This window comes from Protobothrops mucrosquamatus, unplaced genomic scaffold, assembly GCF_001527695.2.
Source record: "Protobothrops mucrosquamatus isolate PMUCROS unplaced genomic scaffold, P.Mucros_1.0 scaffold_18, whole genome shotgun sequence".
NCBI classification, from domain to species: domain Eukaryota; kingdom Metazoa; phylum Chordata; class Lepidosauria; order Squamata; family Viperidae; genus Protobothrops; species Protobothrops mucrosquamatus.
In genome coordinates, this window is record NW_015386094.1 from 163,020 (window position 1) to 185,170 (window position 22,151).

The 22,151-nt window shown below is 37.1% G+C and overlaps 1 protein-coding gene across 1 annotated transcript; it reads left to right on the forward strand.

The window, feature by feature from the left end:
• Nucleotides 1–372: 372 nt before the first annotated feature.
• Nucleotides 373–17,696, forward strand: RPE65 (retinoid isomerohydrolase RPE65). The gene is made up of 14 exons (XM_015829586.1): nt 373–383; nt 1,142–1,224; nt 3,618–3,768; nt 5,185–5,292; nt 5,394–5,535; nt 6,639–6,786; nt 7,104–7,185; nt 8,509–8,641; nt 8,823–8,962; nt 10,021–10,150; nt 10,556–10,670; nt 10,755–10,849; nt 17,203–17,314; nt 17,545–17,696. The coding sequence occupies exons 1-14, from the start codon at nt 373–375 to the stop codon at nt 17,694–17,696; spliced, it is 1,602 nt and encodes a 533-aa protein (XP_015685072.1).
• Nucleotides 17,697–22,151: the final 4,455 nt, after the last annotated feature.

Genomic DNA, 22,151 nt, shown 5'->3' on the forward strand with positions numbered 1-22,151 from the left:
TAGCAGTATGCCAGTGTCTCTAAGCTAGAAGTTTGGAAATAGGGCAAAGTGCTGGTGCCAAGAAGAGCATGTTACAGACTGTGTGACTATAGCTTTCTTTGTTTCCTCTTGTTGTTTCTTCCTAATCCATTTCTGCTATGGGGATTTAGGTCCCTGGAAAATATTCAAGCCACAGCAGGACAAAATCTCCAGCAGGATTTGAGCCCTGAAAGATGCTTCTGTTTCTTGGGGCCAAGCTGATTGGCTCATAAGTTTCCTTAGGTAATTGCTTCCATCAGTAAGACAATGTTCATATAAATATCCAGCACAAAACTCTTACTTCGGTGCTCCGTCTTTGGCTCAGGAAAATCCCTATCCTTTCCTGAGGAGAAAATGTCCAGTCAGTAAGTATCCACTAGGACGTTCTATGAATAAAGATTTAATGTTGACCAAATAAGTGTATCCTGATGCTAGATAGCCTATTTCTAGAAGCAGGAGGGACAACTTATGTGTTGTCAAGCATTGTGCTAAGAATCCGAGGGACTTTATGGAAGAAAACAAGTGAGAAATTGAATATTTAGAAGCAGTTATTTCTGTACTTTTAACTATTGAAGTTGAATCTATTGCATAAAAGTCTGTTGAATTAAACTTCCATTTAATAATAAAATCATACTTCGATTGCTCTTAGATGTAATAGATTTTTTTTCTCTTTTGAAGAGCAGAGCCACACATCACGTTTCATTTATTAATCTTTCTGGTTGTCTGACTTATGGAGAGCTGTTGCTATTCAAAATTATATATATCCAGAGCTTCACTAGGCAAGCATAGCTGAAAACCTGGTTTTCTGGGAGGTAGCAAAAAGGCTTAGGATTTGACTGCAGAAATTAATGCTACTGAAGGGTTCAGGTGTATACAATATTGCAGGAATAGAGAAATAATTGACCCATGTAAGTGTATAGTTTCATCTGCTGAAGGAATTTTATATTGTTAGACTATTTTATCTGCTGATGAAAATATCCCTTGGTTTCACAGCAGGTAATTAGAGACACAGCAACTATGCTAAAACAAAAGACTTTCCAATCTCTTCTTTCATCCAATAATTGGGAATACTATTTAAAAAAATGCTAAATCAATCACCTTTGGCTTTCTTAACACCTTGCAGATTTGAGCATCCAGCTGGTGGATACAAGAAGCTCTTTGAGACCGCAGAAGAACTGTCTTCACCAATAACTGCTCATGTTACAGGTTTGTGCCTTGAAAGTGAAGGACAGTCAGTCTTGGTTAGTACATAGATAGGAGTGCAGTGTTACAGCCTAGCCTGGAAAAAAGAAATGGGAACTCATTTTTGAACAATCGTCAAGAAAACTGTATGGATGTGCCGATGTAGTCCCCATACATTGAGCTCACCCTGATGGATCTTCACCTTTCTACAGCTTCTGCAACTTTTTTTTGCCTTCATGAAAATGAAACCATTTCAGGATATGGATAACTAAAATGAATAGGTAGAATTTATTGTAGAAAGCCAAGCCCAATTCACATAATTAAAAGCAGATAGGTTTGTATTTTCTAGGTGTTTAGAATTGCCATTGCTACAGTACCTGGTCACTGACCACGCTGGTTGGGGCTGATGGGATTTGAAGTCCAGAATTTCAGGATGACATGAGGTTGAGCACAAAACACTAAACTATAATATGCTTTTTTCTTCTTTTGCTGATATCTGAATAGAATATTCAGGACATAAGGACTGGTGTGAAAACAATGGTTTCACACTATGTTATGTGTTAATGCAACCCTGCTAAACTGGGGATCATTTGAGGGGATGAAAGTGGATAGACCTAAACTACATTTTATTTGCAAAACTAATTTGTTTAATTACAGTAGATGTAAGGTTGAATTTCTGATTTTATTTCCACAAATGAACTTGGTTTATACTTTGTTCTAACAATAGATTCTGCAACAATTCAAACTGAAATCCTTGTGTATCAGTTCGCTACAGTCATAATTAAACTAACAAGCAATAAGTACCAACAAAAAAGGACTAATGTTAGAAAGCATTGAATTGCAGATGGCATCAGGTTTCCTATGTCATCCAAGACCAAAACTTATGCATCTTGATATCCACACACCCATAAGTGAATATTTAGGTTGAGGGCTTTTCTAAACACTTGCAGTGTGACGGTATGGTAAAAAGATGTATGCCAAAGAGAGACTTATTTGTTTCAGACATCCCAGCTGTTCTCACAGGTCCTTTGAGAATAGGACTATAGTTGCAAGATTTTGCTAATGTTGAAAACGCACACAAGCATTTTAGAATATGAGCTGCTCATTCCCAAGTGATTTTTACATCTTAAGGGAAAGTTTAGAAGTAAAGGAATGGTTTGGCAGTTATGCATGTAGTCCTTGACTTATGACCACAATTGAGCCCCGAATTTCTGTTGCTAAGCAAGATAGTTATTGAGTTGCTCCCCCTTTACAATCTTTTTTTGCCACAGTTGTTAAGCAAGGCATGCAGCCGTTAAGTGAATCATGCAGTTGTTAAGCAAATCTGGCTTTCCCCGTTGACTTTTCTTGTTGGAAACCAGCTGGGAAGGTTACAAATGGTGATCGCATGACCCCGGAGGACAATGTAACTGTCATAAATCCAAGTGCTTGAATTTTGATCATGTGATTGTAGGGGTGCTGCAACAGGCATAATCGTGAAAAACAGTCATAACTCACTTTTTTCAGGGCTGTTGTAACTTCAAACAGTCACTAAATGAATGGTTGTAAGTCAAGAACTACCTGTATAATCTGTGTAAGATTGCCCAAACGTTTTCTTGGTCTGGTCTTCCCTTCATTGGTTGTATGCAACCAAGGGCTGAGCAGCAATCTGTTGGCAGTACTTAAATTAAATCTCATGTATTAGGTAGGATTTGCGGCCTAATTTGTCCCTTCTCATTCTCTGATACTATAAAAGCAGCTCCATGCAGAGCATAGTACAGTGGTCCTGTCTGAATGCCAGTAATACTCAAAGCAACATAACAATCTCCCACAAGCCAGCTAATACCCAGTTCCAAGAAAACACCTAACTGTGCTTTAAGAATAGTTTATACCCATCTCAAACCTGCTGTAACCTTCTATTCTTACTATAAACAGCTATCCACTGTTTAAAACAGTGTGGCCCCCCAACCTTTGGGGCACCAGGGACCAGTTCCAAGGAGAGAGATTTTTTTGTGGACCGGAGGGGGCGTGATTTCGTGTGCTGCCTGCATCCTGCAGATGGGGCTTCGCTTGTTTGCACAGTTTGGTTTATGGCATGCCGCAGCCTGGTGCCAGTCCACAGACCGGGGATTGGGGACCTCTGGTCTAAAATATGTTTCAAAAAAATATAGAATGGAGGCCAGGCCAATAGCCAGCCTTGCAATCCCAGAGGTGGTCAATCCTGCATTTCCAGCTACCATGACCAATGCTGAGAGATGCTGGAAATTCAGTGCTGTACAGCTTTGCTATTTGACTAAGAATGAAAAGCCAGCACAACTCAGGAGCCTCAAGCCTGTAGCAATATATATAATAGGTATATTTAGTTCAGAGAGTGAAAACTCAAGAGAACCTTCACTTTTCAACTTTTTAGCAAACATTTTTTGCTCTGTTTTCAACAGGTAAGATTCCAGTTTGGCTGAAAGGCAGTCTGCTCAGATGTGGGCCTGGTTTATTTGAAGTTGGATCAGAACCGTTTTATCATTTGTTTGATGGCCAAGCACTTCTTCACAAGTTTGACTTCAAGGAAGGCCATGTCACTTATTACAGGAGGTAAGTTATGCTTCCTGCCTGCTTTCTCCATCCTGCAGTCCAGATGCTTGGCAACTGGCATGTATTTATGACAATTGCAATGTCCCGGGGGTCATGAGATCACCTTTTGCAACCTTCTGACAAGCAAAGTCAATGGGGAAGCCAGATTCATTTAACAACCGTGTTACTAAATTAACAACTGCAGTGATTTACTTAACAACTGTGGCAAGAAGGGTTGTAAAATGGGGAAAACTCACTTAACAAATGTCTCGTTTATCAACATAAATTTTCGGCTCGATTGGAGTTGTAAGTCAAGGACTACCTCTATATAGACTTTATTTCTCCCACCCTGATACATTCTATTGGGGGAACAAGAGTAGGAACAATTCTTTTAAATAAGACCTCAAGCTTCCAAGGGATTACAGATTATGACATAAACTCTAAATTGGCACAGTACAACTGGTACTGAATTAGCATTGCATATTCTACTATTTAATACTTCTATGCTACCAGATCTATATCTAGGGGGGAGGCCAGTGGAAATTCAACTCCCCCTAATTTTTCTCTGTCTTTTAGAGTTGCTTTTAAGAATAAAACTTTAACCTGCTTTTATACTTTCCCCATCTCAATTTTTCAGCTCCCTATAGACCTGCATTCTTCCAATACAAAATCTGCATTAGTTAAAACCTCTAAGCGATCTTTTGAAACAGCATTATAGAAATTTAGTTTGCTTGTGACCGTAACATGACTATTTTCTCCAGATAAAGACTCAGCTGGGAAATTCTTGATGACCAATGATATCTGTTCCCAATATATTAACTGGGGGGGGGGGAGGAGGTAGGAAGGAGACCATCAAGTGATATATTTGATTGTTCAAAAACAATTCCTGCTCATTCAATCTGTTTGTATATCTTTATCCGAATCAATGTTTCCTTTCAGAGTATCTATGTTCAGACAATATTTAAACCAGTATTTCCTTGCAGAACTCTGCATGTTTGCTTCCTTGCAGCATTTGCTCTTTCAATATGAATACCTGCAAGAGGAAAACATGGCTCATGCAGAAGTCAGTGGGACTTCTCTACTGCAAGTATTCCCATATTCAGTCCAAAGAAAGTAGGGCAGTTATTGTCTCCTGAATGAATCCAGTATTTTCATCCAGATTAAGTCTCCATTTGTTTGCCTTCATCAATTGCATAAATCCTTCCTAGAACAGTGCAACACTTCCTCCAAGGTTATTGGGAGGGAATAAAAGAATTGTGTGTCATCCACATATTATTAGATGTTGGATGGAGTGTGTTACTAGCCTCATTTATGAACCTGGGATTTTTTTTTCATCCCAAACATGGCTCTGGAACATATTAATAGAAATGAGAAATGAGCCGGTAAGATGTAGGTAGAATGCAGCATAATACATAATCTTGCCTTATTTCTTCATAGGTTTATTCGGACTGATGCCTATGTAAGAGCAATGACTGAAAAGAGAATAGTAATCACAGAATTTGGAACATATGCATACCCAGATCCATGCAAAAATATATTTTCCAGGTGAAAAAAGTAAAGGTATAATTATGGAAAGTTTAAAACATATTTTTGTATTATGCAGCAATCTAGAAATAATCTACTTTCTTTGTGGTTGTGTCTGGCAGATTTTTTTCATACTTCCAAGGTGTGGAGATCACTGACAATGCCCTGGTGAATGTGTATCCTGTGGGAGAAGATTTTTATGCCTGTACTGAGACAAACTTCCTAACAAAAATCAACACAGAAAATCTGGAAACGATTGAAAAGGTCTTTTTAATAGATTAAAGACAGCACAAGTGAAAACTGGAAATGAGTATTGATGGCACACGTAATATATTGCTTACAGAATATCTAAAATGGGGACAGTAATTGAAGAAGTATTTATAGAGCATTTTATTGAAATACAGTCTTCTACAGAGCTATATATTTTGCCTGCTAATTAAAATCTCATTCAATTCTCATTTACTGCAAGAAATTATCAGAAAGCACTTTTAAAAATAAAAATAAGATCAATGACTATTTAGAATTAGAACTAGGCCCACATAAGATTTTGTAACTTAACAATCAATGTGATTTGCTTAACAATGGAAGCAGAAGTGCTGTCATAATTCCAGAGCAGTTATGTGTTTTTTTCCCCTTGGTGACCATAGTTAGGCAATGGAATTGTAGGCCCCATTTGTAGTCAGTAAGTGAGAGGGATATATATCTATTTTAACTGAATGCTATCTGCTGGATGCAGATGAATGAAATTTCCTCCCTGTAATAATCAAAATTATTCAACTGGTTAATCAGGTTTATAATTGTTATTCCAATGATCATGTGTATCTATCCCATCAAACCCAAAGAAAGTCTGGAATAGTATAGGATCTCCTGCCATGGGCAAGGGGGTTGGACTAGAAGACCTCTAAAGTCCCTTCCAATCCTGTTATTATAATACATTGTGTGTTCTGTGAATCTTATTTGTTTACATTCTGAAAGAAAATAGTTCTGAGCTAGAGAATTATAGTCTTCTCTAAATTCATGAAACTGCACCTGTAGTTGTTCAGAAACTCATTTCCACTGCTATTCCATAAAGTATTTACAGATATTTCTGAGCTCCACAAGAGCTCAGATTTGTAACAAGAACAAAAAAAGTTAAGCTGCCTTCTAGGATTAACTGTTTTCTACTCCCACCAAATTAATCGATCTACTGTATGTGCTTTATTTAAAAATCACAAAATACTGATTTTGAAGGATAAGCAAATTAGTATGTCTATTTTATTTAAAATCATAAAATACATCCTTCAACACAACGTAATGTGCTTATAATGAATGCATTTTGTTGGTGACAAACGTATGGATTTCCCTTACCTTTCTATTATGTTTTTCAGGTGGATATCAGCAAATATATTTCAGTCAATGGGGTCACAGCACACCCCCACATTGAAAATGATGGAACAGTTTATAATATTGGCAACTGCTTTGGAAAGAATTTGTCTTTTGCCTATAATATCGTAAGGATACCTCCCCTTCAAGCAGGTCTGTTCGCTTTCAAATAGCAGCTGCTAAAATCAGAAAGTTTCTCCCTTCCAATGCAGATGAAACCAATGCGATGTAGTTTTTTATAGCTAAAACTACAGAAGATTTCTACTTCTGGAAAAAAATATCAGTGAGCCTTTTCTTAAATGTTTAAAGAACCAAGACTTGTATCTGAATTCTGAATGCTTGTTTATTCACGAGAATCGTCTGTTTTCTTTTCTCTTTTTTTTTGTATGATTTTTCATTAATTAGTCTATACAACTAAACACAGGTAAATGAATTGATCCTTATATTGCCACCTCCTTTTTCTCTCTCAGATAAGAAAGATCCAATGACAAAATGCGAAGTGGTGGTTCAGTTTCCCTGTAGTGAAAGATTCAAGCCATCGTATGTGCACAGGTAAAAGGCATCTCCTCAAAAAGATTTATTTAAATACCTTTGGCGTAGCTTTATAAAATGTTTGTTTCTTTTATTTATCATTGTATTTATTTACATTTTAAAACCACTTAATAGACAAAGCTGTCTGGGGGGGGGGGATTTACAATAAATACCCTAAAAAATACAATTTAAGTTAAAACGTATAATCAAATCAAATACAAATAAAATACTCCACACAAACTGGGTAGGAGCAAGACAAAACAAAACAATATGCATTAAAACACAATTTTAAAATACAAAATAAAGTCAAAACACCATATAAATACCCTGGGAAAATAGAAAGGTCTGTACCTGGCACCGACATGAGGGCAGCATGGAGAAGGACTTCATGAGATGAGCTTAAAATCCAGGAAAGCGCATGAGGGAGAAGATGCTCCTTCAGGTAACCTGATCCTAAGTTGTTTAAGGCAGGGGTCCCCAACCCCCCTGGTCCGTGGACCGGAACCGGTCCCTGGCATGTCAGAAACCAGGCCATGCAAACAAGCAAAGCCGCATCCACGGGATGCAGGCAGCACAAGAAACCACGCCCCTTCCAGTCCACAGAAAAACCTCTCTCTACAGAACCAGTCCCTGGTGCCCAAAAGGTTGGAGGCCACTGGTTTAAGGCTTCAAAGTTCAAAGCCAACACTTTGAATTTGACCCAGAAATGAACCAGCAGTCATTGTATATGGTAAAGTACTGGCCTAAAATAACTGAATTGGCCAGTTCTATTGATCTGTCTAGCTGCACTATCTGAACCAATGGAAGTTTGCGGACCATTTTCAAAGACAGCCCCATGTACAATTTTTTGTAATAATCCAACCTGGAAATTACCAGAGCATGGGTAATGGCTGCACAGCTCTATTTTTCCAAGTAAGTTTCAGTTTTTAAATCAGCTGAAACTGATGAAAGACAGTCTCCATCACTGAAGCTACCTGGACTTCTAGTGACAATGATGAATCTAGGTTCTGCCCCTCTCCCCCAGCTATGAACTTGCTCCTTTGAGGTAAGTGAAGACCCCTCCAGCACTGACAGGACATTACCCAGCTACACAGACACACAACCCATGCAGACTTTATGATAAAAAAATCCAGATTTAAAGATAGCTATTTCTAGCCAAGCATTCTTGTCATATGTATCAGTGTTTATTGAACTCAAATTTGACATTGATACATTTAGCCTAACAAGTAGCAAAGAAGAAACTATTGGCATATAAATTGAAAAATGTATAGCTAAATTTTGAATCTCATGTACGTATGCAAAATGTTATGCCATCTCATATACAATCATCGTCTTTCCTAACAGTTTTGGACTAACTCCAAACTACATCGTGTTTGTAGAAACTCCAGTGAAAATTAATTTGTTCAAGTTTCTTTCTTCCTGGAGTCTTTGGGGAGCCAACTACATGGACTGTTTTGAGTCAAATGAAAAGATGGGGGTAAGTATTTTTGAATTAATTAGTCCCTTTGTCATGCTGTTTGTCTGTCTGTCTTTGTGTGTGTGTGTACACAAACACACACAGTTGCACATGCACGCATACGTACATATACACATATGCACAATGACATAAGAAGAATATAGTGTTATTATTTAACAAGGTTTAATATTAATTTTTAAAGGTATGGATGCATGTTGCTGACAAGAAAAAAGGGGAGTACCTCAACATCAAATACAGAACTTCACCTTTTAATCTGTTCCATCATATTAATACTTATGAGGATAATGGATTTCTTGTTGTGGATTTGTGTACATGGAAAGGGTAGGTACTGAAAAATCTATGTATACAGAAAACCATACAACTATAATTTAAAGCAATCTTCAGAGCCAAGTTACTGGAGTCCAGGTGCCATAATCGTCTAGCAAAGGCTGAGGATATATTTCAAGAATGTTAGTTCAGAAGACTGGTTTTTGAATGAATTCTATATGCTCATTTGTTTTCAATTATCCTTTCTTCATGTATTTGCAGCAAAACAGATAGCTTTCAGGGATTATCACATTAGTTTATTATTCTGTTCAAATGAGTAAACAATAACACAATAAAGTCAAGAGGTAATTAATTTAGTGGCACACATTAAAAATAGAGGAAAAAACAAAGGAAGCACGCAAATACAGGACTATTGTCAGTCTGCCTTTGTCAAATATAGCAAGGAAGTCTGACTGAATAGAAGCTAAAATTTATTCTTAATAGTACCAGTGACATTTGCTAAAGGTCAGTTTATCTTTTTAAGGGTAAGAAACAAAGTAGGCTGTGTGTCAGCATACACAGAATAATGCTGTGATGACAAAGAATTTAAGAAATATATGTGAGATACCTCAGGATATTGAAAAGGTCTCCGATTTGGCTAGTACTAATTGTTTTATTTTCTTGTGGTTACTTTTTTTGTTTTATTTACTTATATGCCACCCTTATTTTTACAAATAACTCAAGGAGACAAACATATCCAGCACACTTTCCCCTTGTGGGGGAAATACCCCACAAGAACAATCCTGTGAGGCGATTCGGCTGAGAGAGAGTGAGTCGCCCAAACTCACCCAGCTGGCTTTCATGGCTAAGGTGGGACTTGAACTCACAGTCTTCCACTTTTTAGCCTGGTGCCTTAACTATTAGACCAAACTGGCTCTCTGCTTTGTTTATATCTGTACTTGATTTGGATGCCATTAACTGGAAAAATATAAATTTACATACAGCGATCATTTTTTGGCACATGCATTTCAGTGACCCAGAAATTATTATTCTGTCATAGTCAAATAGGTAACTGTTAGGTTAGATCCCATGACCTGTTCATTGAGAAGCTGATGCCTTTTATTCCTCTATAGATATGAATTTGTTTACAATTACTTATACTTAGCCAATTTACGAGAAAACTGGGAAGAAGTGAAGAAAAATGCACAAAAAGCTCCTCAACCTGAAGTTCGACGGTATGTCCTTCCCTTAAATATTGAGAAGGTAAGAATTAAATATTATATATCTGAATGAAAACCAATATTTTGCACATGTAATGTGTACAGATATCCGCTAGCAAGGACTTTGTAAAGAATGCAATGTACATTGGGCTGGCTGGAGGTGAGATAATGTTCAGATGCTCTTTGCAATATTATTTTCAAGTGCAATATTTTGTATTTTCCCAAAGGACAAGAGGCATTTACATACGGGGGGGGGAGATGTTTTGGGAGAACACTATTGAATTAGCATTTCAGTTTCCCCTCCTAAAACCAAGACTTAAAAAAAAAAAAGATTTTGAGATCGGGTCTTTTACTTATATTGTTGGAAGAATAGGTGGAATGTTGAAAAATGGGGTACAGTATAGAGTGCATGTTTCTTCTTACTTTCTTTTTGTGGGGGATGTTCTAGGCTGATACAGGAAAAAATCTAATCACATTACCTAATACAACAGCCACAGCAATTCTGCACAGTGATGATACCATCTGGCTGGATCCAGAAGTTATTTTTTCAGGGCCACGACAAGGTAAGACTAAGTTCAGCAAAAAGCAAAAAAGACAATCCTAACAAATACAAGAAGCCAATTAAAAGTGTTTGTTTTGCTTTGTAGCTTTTGAATTTCCACAAATAAACTATGCAAAATATGCCGGGAAACCTTATACATATGCATACGGTCTTGGACTGAATCATTTTGTTCCAGACAGAGTAAGTATTACATATTAATATACTAGATTTGTTTTTACAAAAAGGCAAAGAAAAGTCCAAATCCAAATTCTTTTATGTGGCTCATAGGAATATACAAGATAGCAAAATTAAGTGCATCATCTTAGATTGTTGTGTTTTTTTTGCTATTCAGGTTATTACTGCATTTACTTTTAAGTCTATTTCTAATTTAACACAAAAAAAATATCATTGTTGGAGATCGGGAATGCTCCATTTTCTCTAGGGTGCTAAGGGAGTCATATATAGTTTGAAAAGCCAACTCTGGATGCCAATATTTATTACAGGGAAAAACATACCAAGTATGAAATCCATAGATAGAACTATACAACAAACTTTTCTTCCAGGTCACAGTATACCGACAGCAGTCACAGCTACCACAATGCAAAGGGGTTAAGTTTCTCATAAAGCTTTGCTCTTAATAGATTTCCATTCAAACAGATCACAGCATTGCTCATCCTAGCTCAGCCTGCTCCTGTGCTCAAACTATAAAGAAAATACAATGTATTTGCCCAAATGAACAGATGCAAATGTTTCATACAGTGAGGGGAAAAAATATTTGATCTCCTGCTGATTTTGTACGTTTGCCCACTGACAAAGAAATGATCAGTCTATAATTTTAATGGTAGGTTTATTTTAATAGTGAGAGGCAGAATAACAAAGAAATCCAGAAAAACGCATTTCAAAAAAGTTATAAATTGATTTGCATTTTAATGAATGAAGTAAGTATTTGACCTCTTTGCAAAATATGACTTAGTAATTGGTGGCAAAACCCTTGTTGGCAATCACAGAGGTCAGATGTTTCTTGTAGTTGGCCACCAGGTTTGCACACATTTCAGGAGGGATTTTGTCCCAGTCCTCTTTGCAGATTCTCCCCAAGTCATTAAGATTTTGAGACTGATGTCTGGCAGCTCAAACCTTCAGCTCCCTCCACAGATTTTCTATGGGATTAAGGTCTGAAGACTGGCTAGGCCACTCCAAGACCTTAATGTGCTTCTTCTTGAGCCACTCCTTTGTTTCCTTGGCCACATGTTTTGGGTCATTGCCATGCTGGAATACCCATCCACGGCCCATTTTCAATGCCCTGGCTGAGAAAAGGAAGTTCTCACTCAAGATTTGACAGTACATGGCCCTGTCCATCGTCCCTTTGATGCAGTGAAGTTGTCCTGTCNCTAGGGGTATTTTAAATTGGTTTTAACTAAATTTTAGTAGAAGCGGCCTATTTAAATATTTATTTTTAATCATTTTCTTAAATTTTGTATTGTATTGTATTAGTTGTTTTTAAACTGGCTGTAAGCCGCCCTGAGTCCTCCGGGAGAAGGGCGGGGTATAAATATAATAAAATTCAAATTCAAATTCAAAATTCAAATTTCTAATTTAACACAAAAAAAATATCATTGTTGGAGATCGGGAATGCTCCATTTTCTCTAGGGTGCTAAGGGAGTCATATATAGTTTGAAAAGCCAACTCTGGATGCCAATATTTATTATAGGGAAAAACATACCAAGTATGAAATCCATAGATAGAACTATACAACAAACTTTTCTTCCAGGTCACAGTATACCGACAGCAGTCACAGCTACCACAATGCAAAGGGGTTAAGTTTCTCATAAAGCTTTGCTCTTAATAGATTTCCATTCAAACAGATCACAGCATTGCTCATCCTAGCTCAGCCTGCTCCTGTGCTCAAACTATAAAGAAAATACAATGTATTTGCCCAAATGAACAGATGCAAATGTTTCATACAGTGAGGGGAAAAAATATTTGATCTCCTGCTGATTTTGTACGTTTGCCCACTGACAAAGAAATGATCAGTCTATAATTTTAATGGTAGGTTTATTTTAACAGTGAGAGGCAGAATAACAAAGAAATCCAGAAAAACGCATTTCAAAAAAGTTATAAATTGATTTGCATTTTAATGAATGAAGTAAGTATTTGACCTCTTTGCAAAATATGACTTAGTAATTGGTGGCAAAACCCTTGTTGGCAATCACAGAGGTCAGATATTTCTTGTAGTTGGCCACCAGGTTTGCACACATTTCAGGAGGGATTTTGTCCCAGTCCTCTTTGCAGATTCTCCCCAAGTCATTAAGGTTTTGAGACTGATGTCTGGCAGCTCAAACCTTCAGCTCCCTCCACAGATTTTCTATGGGATTAAGGTCTGAAGACTGGCTAGACCACTCCAAGACCTTAATGTGCTTCTTCTTGAGCCACTCCTTTGTTTCCTTGGCCACATGTTTTGGGTCATTGCCATGCTGGAATACCCATCCACGGCCCATTTTCAATGCCCTGGCTGAGAAAAGGAAGTTCTCACTCAAGATTTGACAGTACATGGCCCTGTCCATCGTCCCTTTGATGCAGTGAAGTTGTCCTGTCTCCTTAGCAGAAAAACACCACCAAAGCATGATTTTCCACCTCCATGTTTGACAGTGGGGATAGTGTTCTTGGGGTCACAGGCATCATTCTTCCTCCTCCAAACATGCCGAGTTGAGTTGATGCCAAAGAGCTTTATTTTGGTCTCAGCTGACCACAACACTTTCACTCAGTTCTCCTCTGAATCATTCAGATGTTCATTGGCAAACTTCAGACGGGCCTGTACATGTGCTTTCTTGAGCAGGGGGACCTTGCAGGTGCTGCAAGATTTCAGTCCTTCGGGGAGTAGTGTTACTAATTGTTTTCTTGGTAACTATGGTCCCAGCTGCCTTGAGATCATTGACAAGATCCTCCCATGTAGTTCTGGGCTGATTCCTCATCGTTCTCATGATCATTGAAACTCCACGAGGCAAGATCTTGCATGGAGCCCCAGACCAAGGGAAATTGACAGTTATTTACATTTGCAAATAATTGCACCAACTGTTGTCACCTTCTCACCAAGCTGCTTGGCGATAGTCTTGTAGCCCATTCCAGCCATGTGTAGATCTACAATCTTGTCCCTGACATCCTTAGACAGTTCTTTGGTTTTGGCCATGGTGGAGAATTTTGAATCTGATTGATTGCTTCTGTGGACAGGTGTCTTTTATACAGGTAATGAGCTGAGATTAGGACCACTCCCTTTAAGAAAGTGCTCCTAATCTCAGCTCGTTACCTGTATATAAGACACCTTGGAGCCAGAAATCTTTCTAATTGATAGGGGATCAAATACTTATTTCACTCATTAAAATGCAAATCAATTTATAACTTTTTTTGAAATGCGTTTTTCTGGATTTTTTTGTTGTTATTCTGTCTTTCACTGTTAAAACAAACCTACCATTACAATTATAGACTAATTATTTCTTTGTCAATGGGCAAATGTACAAAATCAGCAGGGGATCAAATAATTTTTTCCCTCACTGTACTTCGATAAAAAAAGATTTTATGCCTTCTGAGACTTACATTAAGATTCATTTTTGAGCATGCTGGACAAAACCAAATAGCCTTTTAAAATGTAGCCCATTCTAACTTAGCTGTTCTGGGACAAATTTGACCTATATTTGAACAAAATACAAAATGTATTCTTTTTAGGCACTAAAATAATATATATATTGTTATGCTGTTCTACAAAAGATTATGAGCCTCTTGTAAGGCTGAATTTTCACTTTCAGTATAGGATGATCAAATCAAAGTGACATCTCCCTATCACTTGATTATATTGTGGTTCCATCCAATATCTTATTTTATTCAATTCATAAGCTGCCCAAGTCCTTGTGGCTCAGAGTGACATACAATATACAAAATTTAAATTTTAAATTTTAAATAAAATAATACTTTGCTTTACACACAAAAATATTGTCTGAAGAAGTTGACCATCATTTCAGATCAGACAAGCCACAAAGGACTGGCTGTTCTCTCTAGGCCAAAGCCTGGGAAAAGAGCCAGTCTGAGGGGCTCGTCTAAATATGGTCAGGCTGGGGTTCATAAGAATAACGGAAGAAAGCTATTGCAGTGGGCAGACACTGCAACAGAAAAGGTGGCATTACTTCATTGATGGGACCCAGAACTTGACAATTCTGCCAGACTGTATAAGATGAGTAGCAATTATGCATCACAGATGGTCCCCCAAGTAAACAGGTGCTATCCCATGAAGGACTTTATAGATGACACATCATGAATTGGACTTGGAAGCCTGCTGGTAAGCAGCAGAGCCTATATTACTTGAAGTAATAAAATGGGCGTACTAAGAGCCTGAAGTAATTACATGGGCACACCAGAGCCTGAAGTATCACATGGGCATATCAAGGCATCATCTGCAGCTTCCGGGTGGTCTTCAAGGGCAGCCCCAGGTATAGTGCATTGCAACAATGCAAACATAATATAAACAAAGCACAAGCAACTGTCTTAAGAGCCTTTCAGTCCAGATATGGGCACAACTGGTGCATTTAATGAATCTGTGCAAAGGTCAACATGGCCCCGGATGCCATCTCCTCAAGCAGGAACTGTGAATCCAGAAGATCCCTAAGTGAAGCACCAGCCCCATAGGGCATAGAACAATCCCATTCAGAACTAAAGATGGAATATCTCTAGATCAGGGTGATCCAAATAAACTCTTAACCAAAAGAGTTAAGTTTTAATCTTCACATTTTTAAATGCAGTTTATTTAAATGCACTATAGCAGCAAGACACAACAGAATGCAGAGCAGACCAAAGCTTAATCAACCAACCTTAGCAGGATTATCAGTACAAATGTAAAGTACAACAATATACAGGAGTCCTCAATTTACAACCATTCATTTAGTGATCATTTGAAATTACAATGGCACTGAAAAAAGTGACCATTTTTTGCATGATTATGGCAGCATCCCTGTGGTCACGTGATCAAAATTTGCACACTGGGCAACTGGCATATATTTATGATTGTTGCAGTGTCCCGAGACCATGTGATCAACTTTTGTGACCCTCTGATAAGCAAAGCCAATGGGAAAGTCGGATTCACTTAACAACCATGTTACTAGCTTAACAACTGCAGTGATTCACTTAACAACTGTGGCAAGAAAGGTTGTAAAATGGGACAAAATTGGGACAAAATCAACTGTCTTGATTAGCAACAAAAAAATTGGGCTCAATTGTGGTTGTAAGTCGAGGACTACCCATATGTGTACTGATAGAATGGGACAACTTGCCGCGACCAACTTGTCATGGTCATCTTGCCATGGCCATCTCACTGTAGATGGCCATCTTGCCATAACCAACTCGCCATGGCCAACTTGCCACAAGACAACTCACCACAGAATGACTTGCCGCAGGACAATCCACCTGGGATATCTCAATGCAATAAATATTATCTGCCAGGAATGGGACAACTTGCCAAAGCCAACTCACTGCGGCCAACTCGCCAAAGCCAACTTGCCACAGCCAACTCGTTGTGGGACAACTCGCTATGGCCACCTCGCTGTGGGACAACTCACTGCGGGACAATTTAACAATTGTATTTAATTATTTAAAATAAATTAAAAATTATTTTAATTTTTACCATTCATATTTCATTCTGTCCTTCCTTTTGCATCCTTTCTTTAATGATTCTTTTTCATCCTTTCTTTGATATTAGTGTAATGTTTGTCTTGCAACAAGTTGTCCTACGGTGAGTTGGTCATGGTGAATTGTCCAGCAGCGAGTTGGCTGTGGCGAGTTGGCTATGGGGAGTTGGCCATGCCGAGTTGGCCGCAGTGAGTTGGCTGTGGCAACTTGTCATAGACCCATATTATCTGCCACTGTTTCTTTGACATTATTTCCATCGACAAAAATGGAAAATAATGAACTGATTATTTATTATTATTATTATTTATTGAATTTATATACCGCCCTATCTCCCTTACGGGACTCAGGGCGGTGAACAGGCGATAATAAAAACCACGATAAATATACACAAGTTTCTGTTCTAAAATCAAATTAAATAACAGGCCTGCTCTAAAAGTACCTCATACAAAACCCCCACTAAAACATAATCAAACTACGCCAGGCCGGCCGCACGGAATAGATGGGCCTTCAGGGCTCGGCGAAAAAGGCGCAGGTCCGCAACTGTACATAGGTCGGGGGGTAGGTCATTCCAGAGGGCAGGAGCTGCCACAGAGAAGGCTCTCCCCCTGGGGGTCGCCAGCCGGCATTGTCCGGCCGACGGCACCCTAAGGAGGCCCTCTCTGTGGGAGCGGACTGGTCGAAGGGAGGTGTTTGGTAGGAGGCGGTCTTGCAAATACCTAGGTCCATTGCCACGGAGCGCTTCAAAACACTCAAAATTGCCATTTTAAGATTGGAAGGTTTAGGAGTCAGAAGGTTTTACACATCCTAATAGTGATGCCTTTGACTGCTTTACCAGCCTTTTTAGAAAAATGCATTTTTTAAAAATAAAAATCTTTATCTTTTTTCAGCTTTGCAAAATGAATGTTAAAACTAGAGAGACATGGGTATGGCAAGAACCAGATGCATATCCCTCTGAACCAATCTTTGTTTCTCACCCTGAAGCTATAGAAGAGGATGATGGTAACGTTATGACATTTTGATTAAAGTTTAGAAAAAGCTTTTATCCAAATTTGGCTCTATACATATGAAAAGGATTTAATAAATAAACTTAATTTATGCCCACTAAATATTTCCTGGGGGAATAAGGCAAAAATTAATATGGTCCTGAGTTACTGTATTTTCAAACCTACTATCTCTGCTAAAGTTTTTGTGCTTCTTTGTTTACGTAATTTGCATTTATTTTGATACAGGTATTATCCTGAGCATAGTCATCAGTCCTGGCTGTGGACCAAAGCCTGCCTACCTTTTGATCTTGAATGCGAAGAATATGAGTGAGGTTGCCAGGGCACAAGTGGACATAAATATCCCAGTTACTTTCCATGGACTCTTCAAAAGAGCATGATGTCTGTCTTGAATACACCTCAGTCTTTCTTTTTAATGCAATGTGCAGAACAACATAAAGCATTCTTCTAATTATCTGCCAGTGATTTACAAAATTAGTTTAATATTAACAATTTAAATATTTTAATACTTAAGGAAGTATCCATTCTTAAGACTGCTTCCATGACTGTAATGTACCGTAAATAAGGATAATTAAAAACTGTTAGTACTGTAGATGCTGATGAACAGCATCAGCATTATAATCTCAGCAAACTTCAGACAAACATTTACAATCTAAAACTGTTAAAATTGTTTGGTAATGGAACATAGGTGAAATACAACAAATAACCTTGAATTCTGGCAGATTAAGTAGTGAACAATGAGAAATAAGTATTTAGCAAATTATTAGTTTGGAAACAATTTTAGATTTCTCCTTATATTTTAATATTTGAACATAAATTATTTTAAAAAATTAAAATGAAATAATTTTCATTTTTGCTGCTTATCAGAGAAAATGATACTTTGAATTTGATCTCTGATACCTTAAACATCTTTATTTTACAAATGATGTTTTGTCCAATAAACATTATGTAAAATGTAAACATTTATTTTTTAAAAAATAATCATAGCTTCTCCTTATCTGCAACTGTACTACAGGTAGTTCTCAACTTACAACAGTTCATTTAGTGATGGGTCAAAGTTACAACAGCACTGAAAAAAGTGACTTATGACCATTTTTCACACTTATAACCATTGTAGCATCCCCATGGTCACATGATCAAAATTCAGATGCTTGGCAACTGGCATGTATTTATGACAGTTGCAGTGTCCCGGGGTCATGTGATCAACTTTTGCAACCTTCTGACAAGTAAAATCAATGGGAAAGCCAGATTCACTTAAAAACCGTGTTATTAACTTAATAACTGCAGTGATTCACTTAACAATTGTGGCAAGTAGAGTTGTAAAATGGGACAAAATTCACTTAACAAATGTTTCAGCTAGCAACAGAAATGTTGGGGTCTATTGTGGTCGTAAGTCGAGGGCTACCTGTACTTGTATCTTTAGATATGAAGATCTATATATTCACAGTATATTCTGAAAACCTTTATAGCTAGAAAAAGGGGTTTTATATCAGTTTGTGAAAAGATATGAGAAGATCACTTAACAAGTATATTGCTTTACTTCTGGCACATATACACATCCTGAACTTTTGGATTAATCTGTTATAGGAGTAAGGTGCTGAGTGCTAGTCTTTGGCATTTTTCAATTTTTTTCGAAGTTGAAAAATTTAGTGTAAGTTACTTTAAATCTTTTAGACTTTTTAAAAAAAACGCACACAATTTCTTGATTATATAAATGCTACATAATAGTGTTCTAACATTGGAGTTACATTGGAAAGTAAAAAGTACATTTTGAAAGACGTCAGTAGCTTTTCTCCTATATTGTTGCCAAGATCACATATGGATGTGTCACAGTGGGCAGAAGAGTGAAGATTTACTTGAGAGTGTCTGTACTTTTACCTACAGCATAATAGATAAGACACATGATTAAATGGCAACATATAAATATTTGTTAAATCCAGGTACTTTTTATACAGTGATGACAACTTTAATATTATTATTTGACATCAGCCCAATCTGATATTCAAAAGTTATTTATAAGCCAACTGACTTGCTTACATTCTCATGACAGGAAGAGAAGATTGTTGCAAGGACATTATCCGTTATCTTTGTTGCTTCGCTTCATAATTCTTAAACATTGCCCAATAACCTGTCAAAAGATAAAAATTAGTATCAGTGATAGTAAGTTGAATTCAGATCAGGAGAGAAAAGGTACGATAATACAGAGGTTTCATATAACTAACCTCCCAGCCCAGGTACTTTTGAGAATATTGAGTCCAACTCAGAATGAAACCAAGTAACTTTATCTAATAGATGCCTTAAATAACCTACACATAGCCCCACTGATGTTTCACCAGCCCCTCCTTACCAAAGAGGGATTGAGTTACCTCAAACAGGATTGCTGGCTTTCTGCAGACATGATAAGAAAACTATTTGTTTTGTTGCTTTTATTATTACAAAGTAATTCTTAACAAAGCATTACTTACTTTGTTTTTTTTTTTGTTTTTTGTTTGTTTGCTCTTTGAATACCTTGCTTTCCACTTTGCCTGAGTAAACTTAAAGGATTTTATTGTTTTAAAAGAATGTTTCATTATAATCTTCATCATATGAAAGACTATCTATTGTGATTTCAGGATTTTCACAAGATTTTCAGAAATTCTGCTTTTCTGAGTTTGGAACAAGAAAATCCAAAAGAGGACACTTATCTGTCTTTCCTTAGAACAGCAGTAAAGGTACCTTGATAGAAGGGATAAATGCTCCATCTGGACAAACTAGGAGTGTAAGGAGGATTAGTCTGATTATTGGTAGTTTGCTAATCTAGTCTTTTTTAAACTGGGCAATCTTTGGACATTTTTTGCCAACACAGTAAAATCATCATCTCTACCAAGCTCATAACACTGTTTGACAATAAAAGAAGGAAACATACTATAAATTAGACTTTTCAAACCACAATGCCTTCATAAAGTGTAGATATCCATTTCCAAACTTTTTACAGACATAGCCATAGGTGACATTATAAGAATTAACATATCCAAAGGATGCCCAAGTTAAGATAGATCGCACGATCTCCACATTGTTTCCAGATCTAAGAAAGCAACCGATGGTAAGATTTGTTTGGGAAAACAAGCATTGTGTTGAATACTGCAGAATGTATCAATGAATAATTCAGTCTAAGATATCTGGTAAGATTAACAATGTCACAGGTGATTTTAAAAGGAAAAATAAACTGCAATTTAAAAAATGAGGTTTTGGGGATAAATTAACAAAAAGAAAGAAAAGTCCTGAACACACATTTAGTGCATACCTTCCTTGAACTCTGGGGCAAGATTACTCCATCATCCCAGATCCTGGCAGAAGAGTAAAGTACATTACTTTCATTTTGCAGCCTGGAAATATAAGATTTTTTTTAAGAGATACATAGCTATATCTTCAGGTTTACATAAATGAAGGTTCTGTATGAAATTATTATGTGCTTAACATACAGTTTTTTCCAAGAATGAGAAGCAGAGATTGATCATTAGATATATGCAAAACCCACTGTTGTGGGAATGTATCATTCTGGAGAATTCTGGAATATTCTATTTCTCCTCTGCACCACACTGATTCTACTATCAGATGGTGGTTTCAGGAAGTTAACTTTACAAGTTAGAAACAGTCTATGCTATTCTGGAATATGCATACCAAACCAGATCTGTTTCTGTCTAGGTCACCATGAAATGACAAACCCACCATGAATATCTATTTTGCATTGAACCCTTAGACTCCCAACAGCTATCAAGGCAAACATTTTAGCTTTGGCTCATTTTGATGAGTTCTCTGGGTCATCAGTCCTCAATCCGTAAATGCTCTCCAAAATACAATTAAAAATGTGTCCTTCACTACCAAAAGATAGTCCATCTGTAATATAGTCACTTTGCCAAAGCATTACCAGCAGAAAAGATGCAGTAAAGACAGTTCACATTTTTAAAGTTTAGAAGTTACATATTGAAATCCAAATAGAAATGTAGTATTATTAATAGAATTGTAATGTCAATGCTTTAATGTTTTAATACACTTACTTCCCTTTCAATAATTTTAAGTCTATTCTGGTTCTGAATAGTTGTTCCAGATCTCTGTGAATGTAAAACTATGTCTTGAGTCCACAAGGGTAATTCTTGCATTTGGCCAAAGAAACAGAAAGTTTGGATCAAACGGTCTTCCACACTGAAAAGGTTAATATAAAAGCAATGAATTCAAAACAAAGCTCATTTTAAGTTAGCTGAACAAATTGATGACTTATGGATAACACTTAAACTCACAGAAAGACTAGGAAACATAATGGCAGCACTTGGCTCAAAAATTAAGTAGGATCAAAGTTAGGATCAGTACTTGGATGGAAGATATCCAAGAACAGCAAGGATGCAAGACATATTGGTAAGTTAAAAAACATTCTGAAAGAAGGAAATGGCAAACCACTTCCATATTACTGCTAAGGATATTAAATGGATGAGTCCATGTCATCACCATGAGGTGGTCTTCATTTCAGAAACATATTTTTTATCTTAATAATTGCATGGAAATACTTTAGGGGGTTCCACATTAGAGACCTAAAATGACTGCAACAACTATAGCACTAATTAATTTGTATATTTTATGAAAAAGTATCAGGAAGCTTCTTAAAGGAGAGAGTTCATGTCAAATCTCATTTTTGTTTCTAAGCTACTAATTGTTGAAAAGCTACTGAAAATCAGCATATCACTTATTTTATATTATTTTTATTTTATGATAGATTATTCATTAATTTTATAAAAAGTGCTGTGCTGTGAATGTTTGGAATTGGTGATTAGGAAAGGCAAGCTGGTTCTCACACATAATAA